General features: G+C 42.1%; 11 protein-coding genes across 11 annotated transcripts; 2 read left to right on the forward strand and 9 right to left on the reverse strand.

The window, feature by feature from the left end:
- Positions 1–62: 62 nt before the first annotated feature.
- On the reverse strand, positions 63–5,219 carry FOA43_003519 (uncharacterized protein; the record flags this gene model as incomplete). Its single annotated transcript, XM_038923770.1, has 1 exon — positions 63–5,219. One exon carries the CDS (start codon positions 5,217–5,219, stop codon positions 63–65), a length of 5,157 nt encoding a protein of 1,718 aa, XP_038779698.1.
- Positions 5,220–5,651: 432 nt separating this feature from the next.
- Positions 5,652–6,419, reverse strand: RPL2_2 (60S ribosomal protein L2; the record flags this gene model as incomplete). The annotated part of the gene is made up of 1 exon (XM_038923771.1): positions 5,652–6,419. The coding sequence occupies one exon, from the start codon at positions 6,417–6,419 to the stop codon at positions 5,652–5,654; it is 768 nt and encodes a 255-aa protein (XP_038779699.1).
- Positions 6,420–6,892: 473 nt separating this feature from the next.
- On the reverse strand, positions 6,893–8,506 carry FOA43_003521 (uncharacterized protein; the record flags this gene model as incomplete). Its single annotated transcript, XM_038923772.1, has 1 exon — positions 6,893–8,506. The coding sequence occupies one exon, from the start codon at positions 8,504–8,506 to the stop codon at positions 6,893–6,895; it is 1,614 nt and encodes a 537-aa protein (XP_038779700.1).
- Positions 8,507–9,526: 1,020 nt separating this feature from the next.
- Positions 9,527–9,940, forward strand: FOA43_003522 (uncharacterized protein; the record flags this gene model as incomplete). The annotated part of the gene is made up of 1 exon (XM_038923773.1): positions 9,527–9,940. One exon carries the CDS (start codon positions 9,527–9,529, stop codon positions 9,938–9,940), a length of 414 nt encoding a protein of 137 aa, XP_038779701.1.
- A 187-nt stretch (positions 9,941–10,127) lies between these two features.
- RPL8B_2 (60S ribosomal protein L8B) lies at positions 10,128–10,910 on the reverse strand (the record flags this gene model as incomplete). The annotated part of the gene is made up of 1 exon (XM_038923774.1): positions 10,128–10,910. The coding sequence occupies one exon, from the start codon at positions 10,908–10,910 to the stop codon at positions 10,128–10,130; it is 783 nt and encodes a 260-aa protein (XP_038779702.1).
- Positions 10,911–11,176: 266 nt separating this feature from the next.
- FOA43_003524 (uncharacterized protein) lies at positions 11,177–13,558 on the reverse strand (the record flags this gene model as incomplete). Its single annotated transcript, XM_038923775.1, has 1 exon — positions 11,177–13,558. The coding sequence occupies one exon, from the start codon at positions 13,556–13,558 to the stop codon at positions 11,177–11,179; it is 2,382 nt and encodes a 793-aa protein (XP_038779703.1).
- Positions 13,559–13,893: 335 nt separating this feature from the next.
- Positions 13,894–16,257, reverse strand: FOA43_003525 (uncharacterized protein; the record flags this gene model as incomplete). The annotated part of the gene is made up of 1 exon (XM_038923776.1): positions 13,894–16,257. The coding sequence occupies one exon, from the start codon at positions 16,255–16,257 to the stop codon at positions 13,894–13,896; it is 2,364 nt and encodes a 787-aa protein (XP_038779704.1).
- Positions 16,258–16,434: 177 nt separating this feature from the next.
- TRP5 (tryptophan synthetase) lies at positions 16,435–18,540 on the reverse strand (the record flags this gene model as incomplete). Its single annotated transcript, XM_038923777.1, has 1 exon — positions 16,435–18,540. One exon carries the CDS (start codon positions 18,538–18,540, stop codon positions 16,435–16,437), a length of 2,106 nt encoding a protein of 701 aa, XP_038779705.1.
- A 322-nt stretch (positions 18,541–18,862) lies between these two features.
- On the reverse strand, positions 18,863–19,378 carry FOA43_003527 (uncharacterized protein; the record flags this gene model as incomplete). The annotated part of the gene is made up of 1 exon (XM_038923778.1): positions 18,863–19,378. The coding sequence occupies one exon, from the start codon at positions 19,376–19,378 to the stop codon at positions 18,863–18,865; it is 516 nt and encodes a 171-aa protein (XP_038779706.1).
- Positions 19,379–19,526: 148 nt separating this feature from the next.
- Positions 19,527–20,495, reverse strand: FOA43_003528 (uncharacterized protein; the record flags this gene model as incomplete). Its single annotated transcript, XM_038923779.1, has 1 exon — positions 19,527–20,495. One exon carries the CDS (start codon positions 20,493–20,495, stop codon positions 19,527–19,529), a length of 969 nt encoding a protein of 322 aa, XP_038779707.1.
- Positions 20,496–20,625: 130 nt separating this feature from the next.
- FOA43_003529 (uncharacterized protein) lies at positions 20,626–21,666 on the forward strand (the record flags this gene model as incomplete). Its single annotated transcript, XM_038923780.1, has 1 exon — positions 20,626–21,666. One exon carries the CDS (start codon positions 20,626–20,628, stop codon positions 21,664–21,666), a length of 1,041 nt encoding a protein of 346 aa, XP_038779708.1.
- Between the last annotated feature and the right edge of the window lie 5 nt (positions 21,667–21,671).

A 21,671-nucleotide genomic window follows, 5' to 3' on the forward strand; every position in this document is an offset into this window, starting at 1 on the left:
AAAAAAGCCTGTATAGCTCGAAATTTATAAATGCATTGGTATTAGTAAAATTACTTTTTTCCTCAATGTTTGGATCTGAGATAGGCTAACCTCGCAAGCTTAGCAAGATCATCGAACTCTCCGGTATCAATACACATTGATCTGAATTGAGAATTCTTATCTTGAATTAGTTTGTATGGATGATCAAACTCCCTAATTTTTCCACCATCCAAAACCAAAATCCGGTCATAATCAATGATAGTCTTCAACCGGTGGGCAATCGTAATAATAGTACTGGTAGAAAACTCATCCCTAATTGTTTTTTGTAGCTTGGTATCCGATTCATAATCGATAGAGGCAGTAGCCTCGTCGAGCATAAGAATCTTAGGCGCTTTTAATAGCGATCTGGCAAGGCAAACCAATTGTCTTTCACCCTGAGATAAGTTTCCACCTCCTTCTGAAACTTCACTGTCTAAATCTAAAAACTTGTTGGTATTCTCCCCTTGTTCGTCTGACCCATTTCCGGGTTTGCCAACAGTAGGAAGGCCAACCAAACGATGTTCACCGTTGACCAATTCAGAATATCCCTCGTTGGATATTAAGTTCACTCTTTTTAGTGATTCGTACATGGCCAAGTCGGAATACTCGCCATAAATATCCAAGTTTGATCTCAAAGTTCCTGTGAACAAAGTAGGATCCTGAGGAATGATGGTCAGTCCTCTTCTTAGCGGAGAAAGTCCAATCTCGCATATGTTCACACCATCTATCTTTATGCAACCAGTGTCGGGATCAACAAACCTGAAAAAGCTTTGAATAATGGTCGACTTTCCGGCACCAGTTCTTCCAACAACACCGATTTTTTCCGCAGCATTAACATGAAAAGAAATCTTGTCAATAACTCTTGGCAACCCGGGAGCATACCTAATGGAAAAATCTTGAACATCAATCTCGCCTCTCTCGGGCCAGCTGGATGGAGGATCCTGCTTTGTCTCCGCAGGAGGCTCCTGTTCTGTTTGATCAATATACTCCTGAATACGTTCAACAGAGTTCATATTGATTTCTACAATAGCATAGGTACGAAGCAACCATAAAGCACTATTGTTGAAGGAAATGGCAAATGACAAAGAGATACCAGCCATACCGGAATCAATATTTCTGGCAGCAATAACAGCTAATGCAGCTGACAGGAAAGTAACCAAGGATCCAATGAAATCTGCTCTGAAAGCCAACCATCTATTATTAAGCCACACATAAAAGAAAGGTTTGTTGTTGTCGTCAATTTTCTGCATGTTTTGAATGAGGAATCGGCCCTCATCACAGTAAGCTCTAATGGTAGTAACACCGACCAAAGTTTCCGCGAAATGTTGATGAATAGGTGATCTGGTAATCGACTCATACCGCTTCAAGTCTCTAGATAAGTCTAGGTACATAATGCCAATTTGCACATACAGAAGCATAATGATGATGGCAAATAGAATGAACACGGGAGTGATTAAGGTAATAACGATTACCGTCGCAATACAGGCAATAAATGTAACAACAGCAGACTCTGCGTACGATGCAAGTTCCTGGTCCACACCTTCAATATCCCTTGAAAACCTGTTCATCATTCTACCGATTGGAGTGGAGTCAAAAAAACGAAGTTTGGCCCTCAAAACACGATCCAAAAGGAGTTGGAATATCTCTCTTGAAACACGCAAGTTGCAGAAAAAGGTAATAATGATTCTCAGAGAGCCAAGAAGTGAGTACAGAACACCGATCAATGTGTAGATGAAAATATAATACATGGTGGAGTGAATACGATCTTTCTCATATACGCTGGCAGCAAATGATAAACTTAAGATAGGTTCATTCCAGCTAATGGATTGTAACACTCTGAGAGCAGAGTCCATGGTTCCACGAAGATTGGTCTCAAGAACACTGGCTAGAACGGGTTTCATCTTCTCGTTTTCAGCCATGGACCAGACCCTCAACCACCACGACTGTGCAACATAGATGAATTGTGAGCCAATAAATGCAAAGGCAAGTAATGCCCAAGTCTTCTTAGTACCAAAAAATCGGAAGTATGCTTTGTAAACGGACAGAGTAACAGCGCCCTCCGATTTAGTCTCATCTTTAATCAACTTGCCAGCTGCAACATCGCCCATTTCATCTTCGTCGTTGTTGCTCCGACTAACAATGCCTTCGGTTTTACCATTGGACACGAGTGCAGCCACAGAGGTGCTGAGCAGCTGCGGATGCACGGTATTGCTAACTTTACTATCAAACAGATCGAGCTTCGTAAGGTTAGCTGAGGAGTTTGAACGAGATGCCAGAACACTGCTAACAGTCTCATCATCAAACTCGTTTTCATCCATCAATTGATCAACGTCACCTTGTATCTTAATCCTACCATTCTCCATAATCACAACCCAGGCAGCTTGTCTGACAGTCAAAGAGATGTTGTGTGACACTAAAATACATGTTCTGTTTTTCATCAAGCAGCCAGTTATGCATTCTTCATAGATGTGCACTGCAGTGTGTGAATCCACAGCTGAAAGGCAATCATCCAACAACACGTATGAGGCAGTCGAGTACAATGCTCTAGCCAAAGAAACACGCTGTTTCTGACCTCCAGAAAGCGTTACTCCTTTCTCACCAACCTCCGTAGCATCGCCACCGTTCAAAATGTCGAGATCACGTTTCAAGCCACAAGCCTCAATGACACCATGATACCTTTCTCTATCATAAGCAGATGCAAATAGAATGTTATCTTTGATGGTGCCGTTAAGTAGCCAAGGAGTTTGAGCGCAATATGCAACGGACTCGGTAAGACCAGTCACCGGATTTGCAACCAGTTCGTCACGTGGAATTCCTCCTGGCAAAAAAACCTTTCCAGAATCCAATTCCATCTCACCTAGCAAGGCCAAAAGCAGAGAACTCTTTCCAGAGCCTGTATGGCCAATAATGACATTCAACTTTCCCACCTTGAAGCTCACATTAATGTCTCTCAATCTAAAGTTGTTCTTGGAGTGCTGAGACCAGGAGAAAGTAGCATTCTCAAATCCAACGAGAGGTGAATTGGGACTTCTCTTCAAACTTAATTGTTCATACTTCGAACATTCTGGCTCGTTCAAAAAACTTTCAATTCTATCCAAGGAAACTTTCGATTGCACCACATCGGATAACATATCGGCAAACTGATCCAATGGTGTACGCAACAAGTTAAACAAGGACAACGCAGTGAATGCAATTGGTGTAGTCAACGGTTTACCCAAAACCACAGAATAACAATAGAAAGCGACCAAGCAGACAATGGTAGGGGTAACCATCCAGACAAAGGATGCAATCACACTTGCGATGCACCGCTTCTTCAAGCAGGCAAGCTCGGCTCTACGTATATCCATGATATCGTCCTCAAATTTATTCTCCCAGGAGAAAAACTTGATAATCCTGATACTTTGGAATGTCTCATTTAGTTTTTGAATTCTTTTGTCTGTGATCTTCAACATTGCCTTTTGGTAACTTCCAATGAGCATACTCAACTTGTAGTTGAGTGGCAGAAGCAAAAGAATTGTAAATGAACCTGCTAATGCAGGCCATCCTAGCAATTTGTACAACAAGTAGATCGCAAAAATAGTCATCACAACAGAGTTGACAAAATAATGCAAGTAACCGCATATTTCTGACACTTTGAATGCATCGACAGCCATAAGATTAATAATGAAACCCAAATCCTTCGATTTGATAAAGGCTGGATCTTTCTCTTTGGAAGGCTTGGGGGAATTTTCGTCTGATATATCCGCTAGTGGGTCGATAACAACAAGCTTCTCGTCTTCTTTTCCCTTCGTATCTTCTTCACCATCAGCAGTCATACGTCTTCTTAATGCCTTTGCATAGATTTCTCCAATAATAATGGCCTTCATTCTAGTACAAACTCTCCTTCCCAAGAATAAACCCCTACCGCTGAAGATAGATGTGATTCCACTTGAACAAAACATTATGGTAACAAAAAGCCAAGCAAGACTTGAAGAGCCGGTATCCGGAGAATCGATATACTCTAAGATCTGCTTCAAAAGAATGGAGGGAATGAACACGGTCAGTCCTTCAACCGTAGTGAGGCAGGCTTGAAGAAAAAGATAAAATTTAAATTGGTAGAAGAGATTATAAGTGAACCTGGAAAAGTACTTGGATTTGTGGTACTTCATCAACACAGGGTATGCATAATCATCAAATCGTAGTCCCCATATGTCTAGCATATTGATTGACTTCTTACGAGCTTGAAAAATCATTTTGTCGATCCAAGCATATGAAATGGAACTGAAAAAAGGAGTCAGCATCTCAGGAGAGGGTTTAATGCCATCCTGCTCCAATAAAATAGCAGGCCTATCACTAAAGCGACAAGATCCAGAAAGCACAGCCAAGGAGCTGTCCAAAATGAACTGTACAATGTAGAAAAGTTTAGCCTGAGAGGTTTCAACATGGTTCAACAACGCGGATCTGAACAAAAACACAGATGGAAGCCAGTTTAACAGATACAAAGTGAATGTATACCACCAAAGGTCAGGAAGCTTGTAGCTCAAGCCGGTAGAAACATGGGTCAACCTGATTGTACACACAAGCAAAAGGAAAACCCAGTAGGTCAAGTTGATGTAAAGTGAAGCTTGGTAGTGTTTCCACTCTTGGGCGAAGCCGGCAATGTAAAACGGAAGTATCTGCAAGCCTACATGACACAGCAAAAGAATCTCCTCCAACGCTACCTTCGTTTTCTCGCCTTTATCTCTGAAAACGACTCGCACATACCCCAGAGGACTACCGTCCGGATTCACGGGTCTTATACGAGTGACATCAAAGTGTTTTTGTGAAGGCGATAGCTTGGAATGCCGGCTCTTTAGAAGTTTGGGCATGTTTGAAGAAGCAACAGTAGCAGGTGATCCTGAATGGTCGGATATGCCTATAGAGTCTGCTGAGATTGAAGAAGTGCTGGTGCTTTCTTCTTCTTCGTTACTTTCTATATCCTCCATGGTGAGATATCCTGAATATGGAGTATCGTCAGGTAGTAAAGGGTCTTCTTCAGTGCTCCCTTTGCTATCATTTAGTTTAAATCGATCTTTAGTTTTAGCACCGGAGACAGTTTGACAAAGCAGCAAAGCAACCGATAGTGTCACAAGAATGATATAGAGATATTCTTCTAGATACACATGCTTTGCACATGACGTAAAGTCGTCAACAGACCAGAAATTTGTGCAGTTTGCAGCCATATTTGAATGAGTAAATAATAGTAAAGTGAATGTAACAGGTGGCAATATTTTAGTAGTAGATCTAGAACACCGATAAATGCAATTAACTAGGTGTTGATTGCTCCGCTAAGACAGACTGTCAAGATTCAGGAGACTGACAAACACCTACGAAAATGGGTATTTAAATAATGATTAGCAGAACAGTATATATCTAAGATTGATTGAACAGCCAAGAGAAAAAAATTTTGTGGTCTTTAATTCCCCCTGGTCAGATTACGTATTTGGAGAGAAGTGTAGTGCCGTGGTTACAGATGGGTCAAGAAAAAAAGCAAACAAAATAGACCAATGGCTGATTATAGAAGTTGTCTTATGTTATTTAGTTATGTTATTTTTTGCAAAATCCAAGCAGAAAAGAAAGGAGTGAAAAGATATAATAAAAAGAGATTAAACAGCTTATTCCTCGACCTTGTCCTTGGAACCTCTGAGCAAACCGGTTCTTCTGGCAGCAATCAAACCAATCTTCTGACCTGGAACAGCACCTCTACTAATGGTAGATGGAGCACCAATATGCTGATGGTTACCACCACCGTGAGGATGATCAACAGGGTTCATAGCAACACCTCTAGTCTTTGGCCAAGAGTTTCTCTTAACTTTGTACTTGTGGAAAGCTCTACCAGCCTTCAACATTGGTTTATCAATTCTACCACCACCAGCAACGATACCAATGACACCTCTGGCATCAGAAGAGATGACCTTCTTGGCACCAGATGGCAATTTAACTCTAGTCTTATTGTCTTCAATATTGTGTCCAATGACAATCACGTAGTTACCAGATGTTCTTCCCAATGCACCTCTGTCACCAGTTCTCTCCTCAACATTAGAGGCAATAGTACCTTCAGGCATAGCACCCAAAGGAAGGACGTTACCGACATTCAAAGAGGCCTTCTTACCACAGTAGACAAATTGTCCAGTGTAAACACCTTCGTTGGCGATGAACATTTCTTCTCTCAATCTGAATCTGTAAGGGTCTCTGAAGACAACCTTAGCCAAAGGAGCACCTCTACCTGGGTCGTGAATAATCTGCTTCACAACACCTCTGATGTATCCATGTCTCTCAGCAAAGTCGAGGGTTCTCAACTTGGCTGCACCCTTTCTCAATCTTGTATGAGAGGTGAAAATAGATCCAGCACCCTTTCTCTGGTTTCTAATAACTCTACCCATTGTAAATCAATCTGGTTAGATATTCCTTACAAACAAAAGGTATTCACTATCTTGAAAAAGTGAGCGTTGCAAACTGGATTTTCACCCTTTGAAAAACATCGCTTTCAAAATTTTTCACCCGCACCAGGTTTTAGAAAAATACTAGCGATGCATATTGTCCCCCTTATTTCTACCACCCGGTGTGAGGGTGGAGAGCCTTCGCCGGTCACATCTTGCCAAGAAAAACTTCAAGGTTGTCCGACCCATTCACCGACTCATCGTCGCGAGATTTACAATCAATAGAGGTCGTTTAAGCATTAGACGAACTAAAAACTAGAAAGGACTTGGGCTGAATATACATCATAGTAGCATCAAGTACAAGAATAAAAAATAAAAAGAGTCAGACAGGCAGTAGTAAGGAGCGTGAGAAGTGAACAATCGGTGAAGCTAAGAGGCATAGACTCCTGGTTCTCCAACAGAGGTACTTTTGTGGATTAGTCAGATAGCCCAGCATCAATCGATCCATTGAGGTGTTCGACCTTTTTCTCGGCCTCCTTCTCGACCTCCTTCTCGACCTCCTTCTCGACCTCATTTTTAGATTCCTCTTTAGGTTTCTCTTCAGGAGGCTCTTTCGGTTCCTCTTTAAGTTCCTCTTTAGGTTCCTTTTTAGGTTCCTCTTCAGATGCCTCATTGGGCTCCTCTTTAGGTTCCTCTTCAGGAGGCTCTTCAGGCAGCGCTGTAGGTTCCGCTTCAGGTTCCTCACCGAGCACCTCCTTCGCCTCCCTGTCCTTCTCCGGAGCAGAATCAATGGCCACTGTAACATTCAAAGGTTTGCCTCTAAATTCATTACCATTGAACCTCTCGATAGCAGCTTTCTGATTATCTTCGTTTGCAAACCGAATGAATGCAATACCCTTATTCTGAATTGGGATATTCTGAGCCTTAAATTTCTGATAAAGGAATTTTGGAAGAATCTTTCGAGGAACACGAATCCATTGAGGTTCAAGTTCCTTGAAAAACTCTCTCAGGTCGTTAACTGTAACGTTTCGGTCCAAATTTCCGACAAACACAGTCGTCCTGGAAGGAGTTCCCTCTTCCAACTTCTTCAATTTCTCTTCCTTGGTCTTCTGCGGATGATGGAACGGTTGTCTGTAACCTCGAGTTAAAGGGATCGCACCGGTATCCATTATCAATGGTGCATCCAGAGTTGGAATTGTACCATTCATATGATTATCGGCCTCGGTAGAGGATAAAACACCTTGACCTTCTCCATCGTTGGATTCTCCCACCATCGGATTGGTAGGGTAGCCAGAGTTTGGGTACTCGCCTCCTCTGCGCATATATTGGGGTCGATAGTAACCAGCCACAGCGGCGGCCGCAGCAGCAGCCGCTGGCGCATAATAGTATCCACCCCGGGGATAGTACATACGATTGTAGTAGCGATAGTTGCCATTTACATTGCTGTTACCGTTGACACTTTTGGTAACGTCAAGACCCGCATCAAAATCAGGCTGGATTTGGCCACCACCATTGCCATAGCCACCGTAATTGTAATTGTAGTTGTAATTATAATTGTTGTAGCCGTTGTAACCATTATTGTAATAGCCATAACGCTGTCTGTTAGCAGACTGAGGAACGGCAGCTTTAGCATATATCTCACGCTCGCCTATCTTCTTTCCGGCAATAGATTTGAGAGCCTTGGTAGCATCATCAGCACTTGTAAAGGTGATGAAACCATAGCCTTTAGACTGTATGATAGGTTGACTCATAGACTTGTTGAAGAATTGCTTCTTTGGAATCTCTACAGAGACGATTTTTAAATCAGGAGTCAACCCACGAACTTCTTCCTCAGTCACCTCGTAAGGTAAGTTTCCCACAAACACTCTATCTGGGATTATATTTGGATTTGATTCGGCAGACCCAACAGATATGGTAGAGTCAGGTGACTCTTCGGAGGATTCAGTGGCCTCGGAATCGTCGCCCAACTCCTTGGAAGAATGAACCTTTATGGACTGTGAAGAGCTTAAAGTTTTTGGAGCCTCCGCCGTTCCCGTCACTTCCGTCGCTTCCGTCCTTTCCATCGTTTCCGTCGTTTCCATTTCAGTCATCCTGTATGTATATGATAGGGCAAAGCAAAATAAACAAGCTAGCAAATTTGTCCGATTGATCTATAAAGATGGCGAAAAGACAAAGTAAAATAAAGCGGTGATCGTAAAGATTTTTCAAAAAGAATGTTAGCAAGGTCTATATGGTGATCGAAATAGCTTAGGATCTACCTTGACTAAATAGAAGTGTGTGTATAAGTGATTGAGAGCTTAGGATTGCTTCTTCACGGCTTTCTCAACTGCTGCCACTAATAAGCTAAAGTATAGACAAGAGAGTTAGAATGAACGTCGAAAGCAGAAAAAAGATTTGATGAATTGACGTAAAATAGATGCCCACTTTAAAGCTGAACCTCTCCTGGATCAAACCCCCACTTTCTCTATTTCGATATTTTTTACAAGCGAACCCGCTTACTCTTATTATCTTTCATGAGAGCTCACCGTACTCGGCTCATTCTACTGGAGCCTTAACAATAAAAACTCCAATCAAATTTTTTCTTATTTTGGGTTTTCAATTGCTCTATTTCTTCGGCAGGATGTGTCTCTTTAGTCGAAAAAGTGGAGAGATTCTCAATGGAAATGAAGGGGGGTGGTCGGCTCACAAAGAAAAGAAGAGAAAGTAGAGGAGGATCGTTTGGATCAGTTACATTATGTTTTTTTGAATTATTCTGGGTTTTTTCATGATTTGTCCATCCCGCTGATGCATTGGTAATCCCCGTCAAGACTACCAGGACGACGATCATTGATGATCCATGATTTTATTTCGACGTGTCGATAGTCTCAATGCCTGGTGTTATATCAGCACTTAGCTAAGTAATCTATTTCCTTTTTTTTTGATGTATTTTTTCTTTCTCGCGCCTTTGCTGCTTTCCAATTGGATGAGCAAGAGATATACTTATTTCTTAGTTGCGAGTGTCCGTCGCTTCCTGAACTAACAATTTTTATAAGTCGTAGAAGCTGTTTAGATTGAGATCAGCTATTTTGTTAACCCATTATTGTCCACTGTGTTAATATATTTCATAAAGGATGTCATTTGTTAGAGATTTGATCGACACATTGGCTCCAACTACAGCTTATGCTGAAGAGCCTAAGGAGGCTATCGAGGTTGCTGAAGAGACCGTCATTAAGAAGGATGGAGAAGATGACGATGATGATGATGACGACGACGATGATGACGATGATGATGATGATGACGATGATGACGATGACGATGAGCCTGTCGATCCTATGGAGACTTTAAGAGACGAGTGTTCAAAGACGGCTAGCTGTGTGCCTCGCGTTCAAGCTTACCAGGCATGTGTCGACAGAGTCACCAAAGAGCAAGAAGACCCAGGTTATGAAAAGGAAACCTACAAGGAGGACTGTATCGAAGAGTTCTTCCACCTTCAGGAGTGTATCAACGAATGCTCTGCACCAAAACTATTTTACAAGTTGAAATAAGTTATTCCACTCACGATCCAATGAAAAGCGAGGCCGTATATAGTCATCCCATTCCTTCTCCACCAGCTAGAGACACTCTTCATTATTCTACTTTATTTATTTATATCTCCATATTCACTAGTAGCTGCTCACTTAATTACAATGGATTTTATTGCTTATGTGTTCAGATAAACTAAAAAGACCTCGCTTAAGCCTTGCTGGCAGCAACTTCACTGGCGATAGCCTTCTCCTTCTTGGCCTGTTTAGCAATATGCTTAACACCCATAATACCTCCACCCCAATGTCTTCTGTTGTTGTCGAAGGAATCGATGAAGTTGGCGTTGATAGAGGAAATCAACTTAGCCAAGTCCGGTTCATCCCCAGATTTAACATCCACCAAAGCGGCAACAGTGGAAGTCTTTTTGTGAACCAAAGTTCCCAATCTTGCCTTTCCCTTAACGATAGCGTATGGAACACCCATCTTTCTGCACAATGCTGGAAGGTAGACAACCAACTCAATAGGTTCAACATCGTTGGCGATTAAAACCAACTTAGGCTTCTTGTTCTCAATGAGAGAAACAACATGATTCAAACCGTATTTGACAACGTATGGCTTTTCGCTAACATCCTCTCTCTTCTTTCCTTCAGCAATAGCAGCAGCTTCCTTTGTCAATCTCTCCTTCTTCTCAGCACCAGTTTCTGGTCTGTACTTATTCAACAACTTGAAAGCCTCTGCAGCAGTATTTCTGTCCAAAACATGTGAGAACTGGGCAATGGCAGGAGGAACCTTTAATCTCAAAGACAAAACCTTCTTTTGTCTTTGCAATCTGACGTATTCTGGCCATTTGACAAATCTTGACAAGTTTCTCTTTGGTTGAATAGCCTGACCGATACCAAAGTTCTTTGGAGTGGCCTCGATCAAAGGATTCTTAGTCTTGGTAGACTTCGACTGTTTGGTGGCGAATGGAGATGGTGCAACTTTCTTACCCATTATGTCTAAATTGTGCTTATTCCTAGAAACCTTATACCAAGTCTAAAGGTGCAAATGAATGTTGGAATTTTTCATTAACCTCACAGGATGGGAAAAAAAATATCTGGAAAAATTTTTGCACCGCCGATTAGATTGAAAAAAAACCCCGATGGCCTCCTTCATCATATCATCGCCCGGTAGAAGCGTAGCCGGACCAGGATCTGAAAAATACTTTTCAGTCATGTGATACAGTGCAGGGTTCAACCCTCGTTCGTATACCTGCTATCCTACTGAATGGTTTCTGGCATTTTCATCATCAACACAACTAATGACGTCCAACCTAGGAAATTCTTAGTTCTTTGTCCCTCTCCTGTGGCCTCGTTATATTGTTCCCATGCATATCCTGTCCTTTGGTACTCGCGGTAAACGTTCTCTACAACGTTTGTACGTAAATCCTTGTAAATTTGTCCAGCTAGTTCCTTAATCTCCGGTGTGGTATCTTGATGTTTGCCGTAATAGGATAGCGCATCAAGAATCAAATAGTTCATGTTGATCCATATGTGTCCCCTCCAGTAATCTTCTCCTTGGTGAAAGAACTCGTCCTGCTTCGACAACGATCTCACTCCGTACTCCGTCCACAACTTTTCCGGATCTCTAATATCCCTCAATATTTGCAATAAATGACTCGATCCAGTTGAAATCAATCTATGAACAAATGGCATCAATGAAGCATATCCCAAGTGACATTCAAATATATCCTCTTCGTCGTCATTCACTGTGATGTCGCAGTAACTTGAATTGTTTTCTGACCAGTGCAGCTCTTCCATGTTCTCCTGAATATATCCAAGCCTCTGCATGTATAGTTTAGCATCGTCTCTTTTATCTAAAAGCCTAGCGATTTTTGCCATCGACCTGGTCATCACACCCATCCATGAGAGGAGGTCCACATCTAGTTCGGATGCATCAGCGCTGCATCTTGGATAATCGTCAAGCCCACTAGGTAAGCAATGCTCCTCGTCACGTCCCTTCCATCTATAAATTTCCTCCGGATGTCTGCAATGACGGCCAATTGCATCCATGTCTCCTCGCTGCGTAGTTCTGAACCATTCATAGTGTAGCCTTAATTTCGGATATATCTCTTCAGCATAACTATTTAGCACATCCGGGTTGGTTAAATGAACATCTCCCAATTCTTTTAAAACTGTCTGGCCCTCCGTGGTGACTTCTATGCTACCTTCCTTCCGAAGGTTTGCCAAATGAAGAAGTTGGCTGAAAATCATCATCATGGTGGGTGGATTTGCAATGTTTGGATTCTGTACAACGAAGTCCTCAGGGACTCTGGATCGTGATTCTTCACCTAATATCTGTTCTCTGGCTATCCAGCCGTCGCTATCGATCAAAGAAAACCAGCTCTTGATAATATCCAAAGCTAGGTCAGAGTCGTAGTTAAGGATCGGCATTAATTGAAAGCCTTCATCCCAGTAGAAGCCTCTGGGAAAAAATGTTCTACTAGGAACACACGAAAATAGGCTGTACGGACCTTCGGGCTTTCCTTCCAACTTAACATTATCCTGGTCCAAATTAGCTTCCCTGTCCACAAGTTGATTACCATGAAAATACCCTATGCCACCAAGAAGTTGAGAAAGTAGCTCCCTGGCAAACTTTGTGTAAGTTGCGTTGGCGAACGGTCTCTCAAGCTGGAATTTTCTATTAAATTTATCTTTAAACCCAGTGAGAGCCTTGTTGAACTTATCGTCAAAGTTCTGATCATTAAGCTGGTCGCCACTTTCTATCACATTAAACGTCACTGTCATCTCAATTGGTCCCTTAAATGTCTTTTGGATGAAGTGTACATTTCCATCTTTGAAAGACGGATTCTTTAATTGTAGCATTTCCACAGGGGGAATTTTCTTGAGCTGCTCTACATCTCCTCCAAAATTCATGTTCTCCCTCAATAGAACAAGTAAGATGTCTTTAGCTTTCCACACGTTATCTTCAGGAACAAACATAGACACATGATGGGTCCTACTGGGATCCAACGATTTATCCTTTAATTTTCTCACTTTGGGATGTCTACTATCATTACCTTCCGTGATGTTCAGCAAAAAGGCACCTCCAAGCGGTTGGGAAAATCCAAACATGGAAACTTCGTGACCCTTGACCAATTCGGGTGTATCCTTAGGGCTTTTCAGCAGCAACGCATTATCCTCTCCCTCCATACCAGCATAGAACACTAACGATGTAATAGCATTTTTGTCTTTCGACGTACCTCGAATTCTAAGAGCCCAATTCTCACCATCACCACTCTTTACAAAGTCTGCCTCCAGACTTAACTGCAATTGAGTATCGCGGATTATCTCTCGACCTACTGATCGTGGATCATATTCCATCCAACCAAAGGTGTCCATATCATCTCCCGAGTCACATTGGTGTCTCGCATTTCCTACCGATCTATAGTCATCGGCTCTGAACCAGATCAATCCGGTGAGTAATGACTCAGGCACTCTCGGTCTGATTCCTAAGTATAGATTGGATCTGTAAGGACCCCATAGAAGTGATTTGTCGTTCGCTTCGTCAAACATGTCTTTCAATGACGTTTCATATTCCAGTGCCCATATCAATGAGATCAATATAGAAAATTCTAACCATATGAAGGCCATCCAGAACATACTTAGCTTGGAGGAATACGATTGGGAGATTGGTGATGATGTAGTTAATTGAACTCATTCCAATCTTCAACTGTGAAGAAAAATTGGATGTGCTAGATCTTGGCTGTGCAATTCTATATGACAGGGTTATTTGTAACTAATTTTAGGGATTTCCTGACTACTTCGAGGCCTAGGAGTTTAGAAATTGTATTAAACATCCCCAACCCAAACTATAAACTATCCATACTAGTTATCAAAAGTTATTGCATGGCACATATGTCAATTCAAGCTAACCTATTGAAAGTCATTTTGAATAACTTGCTTAAGACTGAAATATTTTTATTGTACATAAGAAATTACATGAAACCGGTTCTTCTCTTTTTCCTTTTCTTGAGTGATTTTCTATTCTGAGATAGAGAAAACGTTTGGGATTCAAGAGAGCTGGTTTGCGATGACGATATATTGATATTAACGTTCGACTGCGATCCAAAGCCACCGGGAGGCCCTTCTAAATGAGGCTGTGAAGCGGCTAGTTGAGGTTTCTCTATTCTGGATGGCATACGATGACGATGGCGCTGAAGCAATTGTGAGTGTGATCGAGTCTGCGATACTTGAGGAACCGACATCTCTTGAGAGTCACCTACTTCGAGTTGTGACAATCCCATGGAAGATTCGTCCACATCATCAAACCTTGAGGCGAGATCCATATCGGTCTCAAATGAAGATAATATATCCCGGAAGTCATCAGAAAGCTGCTTCTGAAGTTCTTCTAACTCCTTGCTAAGTTTATCCTTGCTGGAGTCAACATCGCAAAAGGAAAGAAGACTGAGCGGAAGATACTGTAATATGAACCGCCTGGTGTCATCATTACTAGAGTAAAGACGTTCGAAAAAAGTGGTAATCTCTCGAAATTCATCGAAGCTGTCGATATCATGAATTAACGTCTTTCTTACGTTTTCTGGGGAAACCCAAATATTCGAAGATATCGTAAATTTCAATTCTTCTTCTTCTTCCACACTGTGAGTTTTGTCTATTAGTCGCATTACCTCAGCTTCCAAAGACGAATATTCAGGGTCCATACCCCTAGTTGGAAATTTACAATAGTTTGCGAATGACTTACCAAATTGTGAACCATGTGTCATGAGGTCTTTGAACGATGAAGCGAGTTGCTCAATCACGCTACACTGAATATACTGTTGCTCTCCCAAAAGCTCAAGAAAAAGTCTAGTTGAGTAGGATGGCATATTTCCGATCAAAGGAGGATTCGAATAACTGGCAAGCCTTCTTAGAGGAAGCGGAAAGGTATTTCTTGTGGTAGTAAAGTTCAACAAGCAGCTGGATATTTCAAGATCTGGACTTATTTGTTGGCAAAGGTAATGATGATCGTTCTGGAGAGGTAAAACTATCATCGAATTGACAGGAGCAGAAGGATGTGTAATAATATAGTAAGGATCATCTATGACTTTTGGGCCTGATTCTCCAATTTTCAACTCGACAACGTAGATAAAATTGGTGATCATCGATCTTATTAGGCAAAGATAGTTAACGGAGTTCTTCAGGGGCAGAACGGTTAACTTCCAGGAAGAATCCGCCTCGGAAAGAAAATGCTTCCAGGCAAGCAACCTCTTGAAGCCCACGGAGGCATCAACTACAATCAACTCCTTCGAAGTGAGCATGACAAAAATGGCCCGTAACCCATCCAAGGGCACAAAATCAAGAATCTTCGACCAAGAACCGGCAACTACTTTGCACTTCATAGTACCCTTGGTGAGATTGTACTCATGAAGGGACGTCCTGTTAAGAAGATACAACTTATTCCTGCTCCGATTGAACACTATCTTCTTGAAGTTGGAAAACTCGACAGGATCGTTGATGGTATTGATCTGCAATGGAACCAAAGTACAATTGTAGTAAAAAGGTCTATGATTGACCGATATTCTGAACAGAGCGAAATTACCGGCAATATCTATCACAGCAATAGATCTGGTTGTAGCAGCATCCAGAGACATAAAGGCGAAATGATTGTTGGCAATTAACTCACAACGTATCTCATCAATTCGGCTGACATCAAGGCTATTTCCACCCACCATTAAAAGCCGAAGCAAGTATATTGATCCATCCGTTCTAATAGCAGCTACAACACCTCTGCGAGAAACACGCTGCACTTCAATTTGTTTGACAACTTCATTAACACCCACTGTGTAGGTACGCCCAAACCGTGGTTCTCTTTTCGCCAAATCCATCAATCCAAACGTGACCACATTACCAAACTCACCCGCAGCAGTGGCTACAAGCTTCAACTCGTGCACAGATGCTTTTCTAGTGCTAACAGTACTTATAGAACATATCGACATTAGATCACCAAAGGTAGGATCATAAGAATCCGAACCGACAGTAGAAATGTCCATCTTACTTTCCTCAAAGATCTTATGCGAGCAGATAACGTCTGAGGGTATTGCCAAGCTTGTACTCACATGCTGAGAAAGACCCGGTCTGCTAGACCCAAGAGACGTATTTCCCTTCTGTGAAGGCACCTCCACCTTGAATGATTTTGCAACTACCTGAATTTGTGTCTTTTGAAGCCTACGTTCTCTTGCCATATCAAACAATCGAGGCTCATCACCGCTTATCTGACCTATTGCTTCTTTGACATTAAACACAGCGGGACCATATAGTCCATAAGCAAGCTGTATTCCTATATGATCATCATGTGGAAGCATATCAAGTGATCAGGAACATGCAGAATGATAGATTTGAATGAATTAAACTCTGAGATAAAAAAAATACATGATCAATTAACAAAAAAGAGAATATTAAAATGCTTGCAGATAGAGAAACAAAAAAGACGTATAGTCGAAACACTATTTTATCATTTAAAAACGTTACAATCCAAAAACTCATTTAGAAGCATCGTCTAAAGATCCGAAACGTAAATCCCAGCCAATCTTCGGACCCAATTCTGGCAAAATCTCAGAAACACTCCTAACGTCCTTGTCACCCCTACCGGAGACGGTGATCACTACATTCTTATCCTTTGACATTTTTTTAGCGGCCTGAAGTGCACCATAGACAGCATGCGAAGACTCCAAAGCAGGGATAATACCCTCATACTGAGAAAGTAAGCGGAATCCCTCCAAAGCCTGAGCATCCGTAACAGCAGAGAATTGTACCCGACCACTGTCCTTCCAGCCAGCCAATTCAGGACCAACACCAGGATAGTCCAAACCGGCAGAAACAGAGTATGTATCATGAATCTGACCATCTTCGTTTTCCAACACATAAGTTTTAACACCATGGAAAACACCAGGCTGACCTGCAGTCAATGTGGCAGAATGGCGACCGGTTTCGATACCATCACCACCAGCTTCAATGCCTAGTAATTTAACAGAAGTGTCCTTTTCAAATGGAGAGAACGTACCACTGGAATTGGATCCACCACCAACACAGGCAACAAGTAAATCTGGTAGTTTTCCGTCGTTCTGCTTGGCAAACTGTTCCTTGATCTCCTTACCAATAACCGACTGGAAAGTTCTCACCATAGTTGGGTAGGGGTGAGGGCCGATAGCTGAACCAACAATGTAATGTGTGTCTTCAACATGAGAGACCCAGTAACGGAAAGCTTCAGAAGTTGCGTCTCTCAAAGTCTTAGTACCATTGGTAACTGAGACAACTTTGGCACCGAGAATACGCATACGGAAGACATTCAAAGCTTGACGTCTAATATCTTTGGCACCCATGAAAATTGTACATCCCAGACCAAACTTAGCAGCAGCGGTGGCAGTAGCCACACCATGTTGACCGGCACCAGTTTCGGCAATGACGTTCTTCTTACCAAGACGGCGGGCAATCAAAACCTGACCAAGAGCATTATTGATCTTATGAGAACCCGTGTGGTTCAAATCTTCACGCTTCAACCAAATCTGGGCACCACCAGCATATTCAGTCAAACGCTCAGCACGATGAAGACTGGAAGGGCGACCCATGTAATCATACAAGCCATGGAATTCATCCCAGAATTTTGGATCGGCAATGGCATCTTCGAAAGCCCCCTCGAGTTCACGCAAACAGGAATGCAATGCTTCTGGAACGTACTGACCACCATAAGCACCAAAACGTGGGTTGTGCTTGTGCTTTTCCACAAAGTCTGGATGCTCAATGGTAACAGCCTTCTCTGGGATCACATCATCCGGAATACAGTTCTTACCCTTTCCATTAAGGATGGAATGAGCAAACTTCTCAGCAACGGCAGCCCTGTCGGATTGCTTAGAATCTTTAATGAGATTGACTAATTTTGAACCGATTACCACACCATCAGCATCCTTACCCACTTGTAGGTAATGCTCTCTGGTAGAGACACCAAAACCAACAGCAAGAGGAGTTCTACCTCCAGTGGACTTACGAACCCGCTCGCAGAGAGAACCAGCATCTTTGGTAATGGAAATACCGGAACCGGTAACACCCATTCTGGAAACCACATATATGAACGAATCGGCAATTTCTCCAAGTAATTCCAAACGTTCGTCGGTGGTAGATGGAGCAACGAGAGGAACGTAGGAGAGACCCTCTAAAGAGCAGCTGTTACGGAATTTAACGGCCTCTTCTGGTGGTAAATCAACCACAATGAAGCCATTGGCACCAGCTTCTTTTGTGTCGTGAATCATTTTCTTTTCGCCGTAGATCAAAATTGGGTTATAATAACCCATCAAAATAATAGGAACAGTGACGCCAGCTGCACGAGCATTCCTGACAAGATCAATCGTTTTGGGCACACTCATTCCATTTTCAAGAGCCACAACATTAGCGGCCTGGATAGTAGGACCATCGGCAATTGGATCACTAAATGGAACACCTAATTCAATGATGTCAACACCACCATCCTGCAATCCTTTGAGAACAGGGACAGTATCTTCAACTGTGGGGAAACCAGCAGTTATGAATGTCACAAGGGCAGCACGTCCTTCTTTTTTGGCATTAATGAATGCCTGTCTAAGTTCAGTAGACATTATGATTTCAGTATATTGATATTGAAAATACAAGAATAAGACGAGGAGAAAAAACAAGAGTCAGATCAAATCCCTACAAATAAATCCTCGGTAGAATCTAATTTTGTAGGAGACCGGAGAGATAGGAGCAAAAAGCAGAATTAAAACTCAGTCACATCTGAAAAATTTTTATACTACGCCACAAACGAGGCAGATATGAGATGTGGCTACACATCCGAGAGTATGAATAGTTGGGGATGTGGGCCCTGTCAACCAGACTTTCCAAATGATCCAATATATTTAGTAAATTAATAGTTGTACAGACGAGATTGTATGAAACAACCTACTGCTTTCTGGAGTTTCTTCTACGGGCACCTCGAGCCCCAGATTTCCGGCCTGTAGTGGGGTTCGGCGTAGAACCGGAACCTTTTATCTTTCCCGGAGACGAGTCCTGAAGCCTCTCAATAGGAACATCATGCTTAGTTATCCTGATGGTATCATCTGGATTAATCCGATTTTTAAGCTTGGAGTATCGTATTATAGGGAGTAGCCTTTTGTATGAGTTGAAATAAGCATCGCCACTGGCCTTGAGAGTAGCCACCTGGTTTACCGCCTCCTGGTATACTGTCAAAGGTACAGTATTTTCATCTACTGAAGACAGAATTCGTAAATACTGAGTCATCTCGTAGCGTAGATCCGAGATCTTTGTTTTGAGCTGCTGAACCTCGATGATAAGGGCATCTAGGTTCAACTTACCCGATTCCAAATCTTGAATCGAGATCGATTCCGGTGCTTGTAAACTAACACCATTCGACACCAAAGGCATCACTAAATTATTGGGTAGCGTTGATAGAGACATTATAAGGTAAGAGAAGCAACTTCAAACCTGATAAGAATGAGTCTTGTCAAATACTCACCGATTTTTCCCCAGTAAACTTTCCCCATTCCATTCGCGAACCCATAAAATTCAAGGACTTGACTTGGACAGATGAGCATAATGGAGTACATTAATTTATCTGTGCTATGTCACCTTTTTCCCTGGAACCTCTTTCTCTCAGCTTTACAAGCGAGGAAACCAAATCAAGAGTCCAATTCAAGTCAAATCTCTTGACTAATATTTCGTATTGCAACCCAGTGAATTCCTCTATAAGCTTCCTGTCCAGCACAAAGTACGAACATTGCAGTTGTTTAATCACTGATTTCAACACCACATCATAAGCAGCGGACTGAAGAATTTTAAAATAGTTGATTTTTTGCCAGTCCTTCTTTTCCTTCGAAAGAAGACTATAAATCTTCATCCATGTGTAATAATCCTTAGTAGTGTAAGAGACCAACAAACGATACACCGTCTCGTTACCTTTAACGTGGTCAAAGAATATTCTAAATCCTTTCTCATACTCCATTCCAAAATGGACAACGTGCAAGCAAAGATAGCTCCAAGCTTCTTCAAGTTCTTTATGGTCAAGAAATGTGCTGTCAAGATGTTGGTTATCGAGTAGCTCGTTAATTGTCGGAATATATGACTGGTAATGCCCAATCCAAGCCGAAAACCTCATTGAGCCAAGTAGTATCTTCTTGCTAGACTCTGTAGCGCCTAGCCGTAGTATGCTTTCCCGAAGTTTTCGGAAATTCATCAAGATGTCGTCTCTATTTCTTCCTTCTCCTCCTTCCCTAATAAACTGCCTGCTTCTTTTGATGGTGTTCTCGTACAACTTTGTCCTAGCGTTTTCATCCGTCTGTAGTCTTAGATCTTCTCCTCTACTAGTAAGACCAAAGTTTTTCTCCTTATCCCTCTGGAATTGCGTATCTTCCTTGGCAAATCGTGCCTTGCGTCTAGCCAACTTTGCATCAAGATCTGAGCCTTCCGCACCACCATACACTATGATCTGTTTGCCCGACCCCACCCGATCCGACCAAGCATTCCTTTGAATATGACGCCTGCCACCTCTGTTTGAACCGTGCTTCATATCAGACATGGCTCGTTAGAAAATAAGATCTCTCTTCTCTTGTTTGAGTTCTAATTTCAGATTTCTCAAACTTCTCATTTGGAGACTCAAAATTAATTGCTCACTGAAGGCTTTACTTCTTTTTGCATCCAGTCAAGTGATGACAGCATCCAAACTACTCAGAATTGGGTATTTCGGGTCCGATTACTTTAGTATCAATTGCTTGAAACAGATTCTTCCTCTAAGGTTTGGACAGCCCCAGATTATTTCTCGTCTTGATGTCATTACCAGGGATCCGAAGCCTAGTGGGAAAGGACTTCGACACCTCAAGGATGTTCCTGTGGCACGCTTTGCCGAAGAGAACCAATTGAGGGTTTTAAGAGCCGAAAAGGAGGTTGATTTCGACGCATTGCTTGCGAATCAGTATGATCTATGCATAGCCGTTTCCTACGGACTACTAATTCCTGCTTCATTCATTAATTCCCTCCCGTTTGGTGGTTTGAATATTCACCCTTCCTTACTTCCTAAATATTCTGGTGCCGCACCTCTACAGAGGGCCTTATTAAATGAGGATTCCACTACAGGAGTCACCATCCAAACTTTACACCCTACGGAATTTGATAAGGGTGATATTTTATCCAGACAAGAATATGAGGTGCGTCCTGACGAGACTTTCGAATCTTTGACTAAAGTATTGTCACAAGCGGGTGGTCTACTTCTCAAGAATATCATTGAGAAGCAGATGTATGACCGTCTGTCTCCAGATTATCATGCCCTTAAATCGGAACTACTCTTTTCATACGCTAAAAAGATCCAAAGTCATGAACGTCACATAGACTGGGCTCATTATTCGTCATTCAATCTCAAGAGGAGGTCTAATACACTCGGCCCCTTGTATACATTCAAAAGAATTCATCTAGGGAAAGCTAGGGAGGAAACTGGATATAGAAGGGTGGTACTGAATGATTTCAAAGAGAGTCCGCAACAGCAGCTTCCATCTTTACTCGTTCCAGGATGCTACGACCTCGATCTCACAAATCCAAATAGGTTGTTAGTGAAGACAGTTGACGGTACCCTTTCAGTAGGGCATCTCAATGTCGAAGGATTGGGTTCTCTAACGGGAGAAAAGATGGTGAGATCATCCAAAAAGATGTTTGGAAACATAGAAAAACGGTTCTTAAGGAACCAAAATATAACATGAGTGAA

This window comes from Brettanomyces nanus, chromosome 4 (genome assembly GCF_011074865.1).
Source record: "Brettanomyces nanus chromosome 4, complete sequence".
Lineage (NCBI taxonomy): Eukaryota > Fungi > Ascomycota > Pichiomycetes > Pichiales > Pichiaceae > Brettanomyces > Brettanomyces nanus.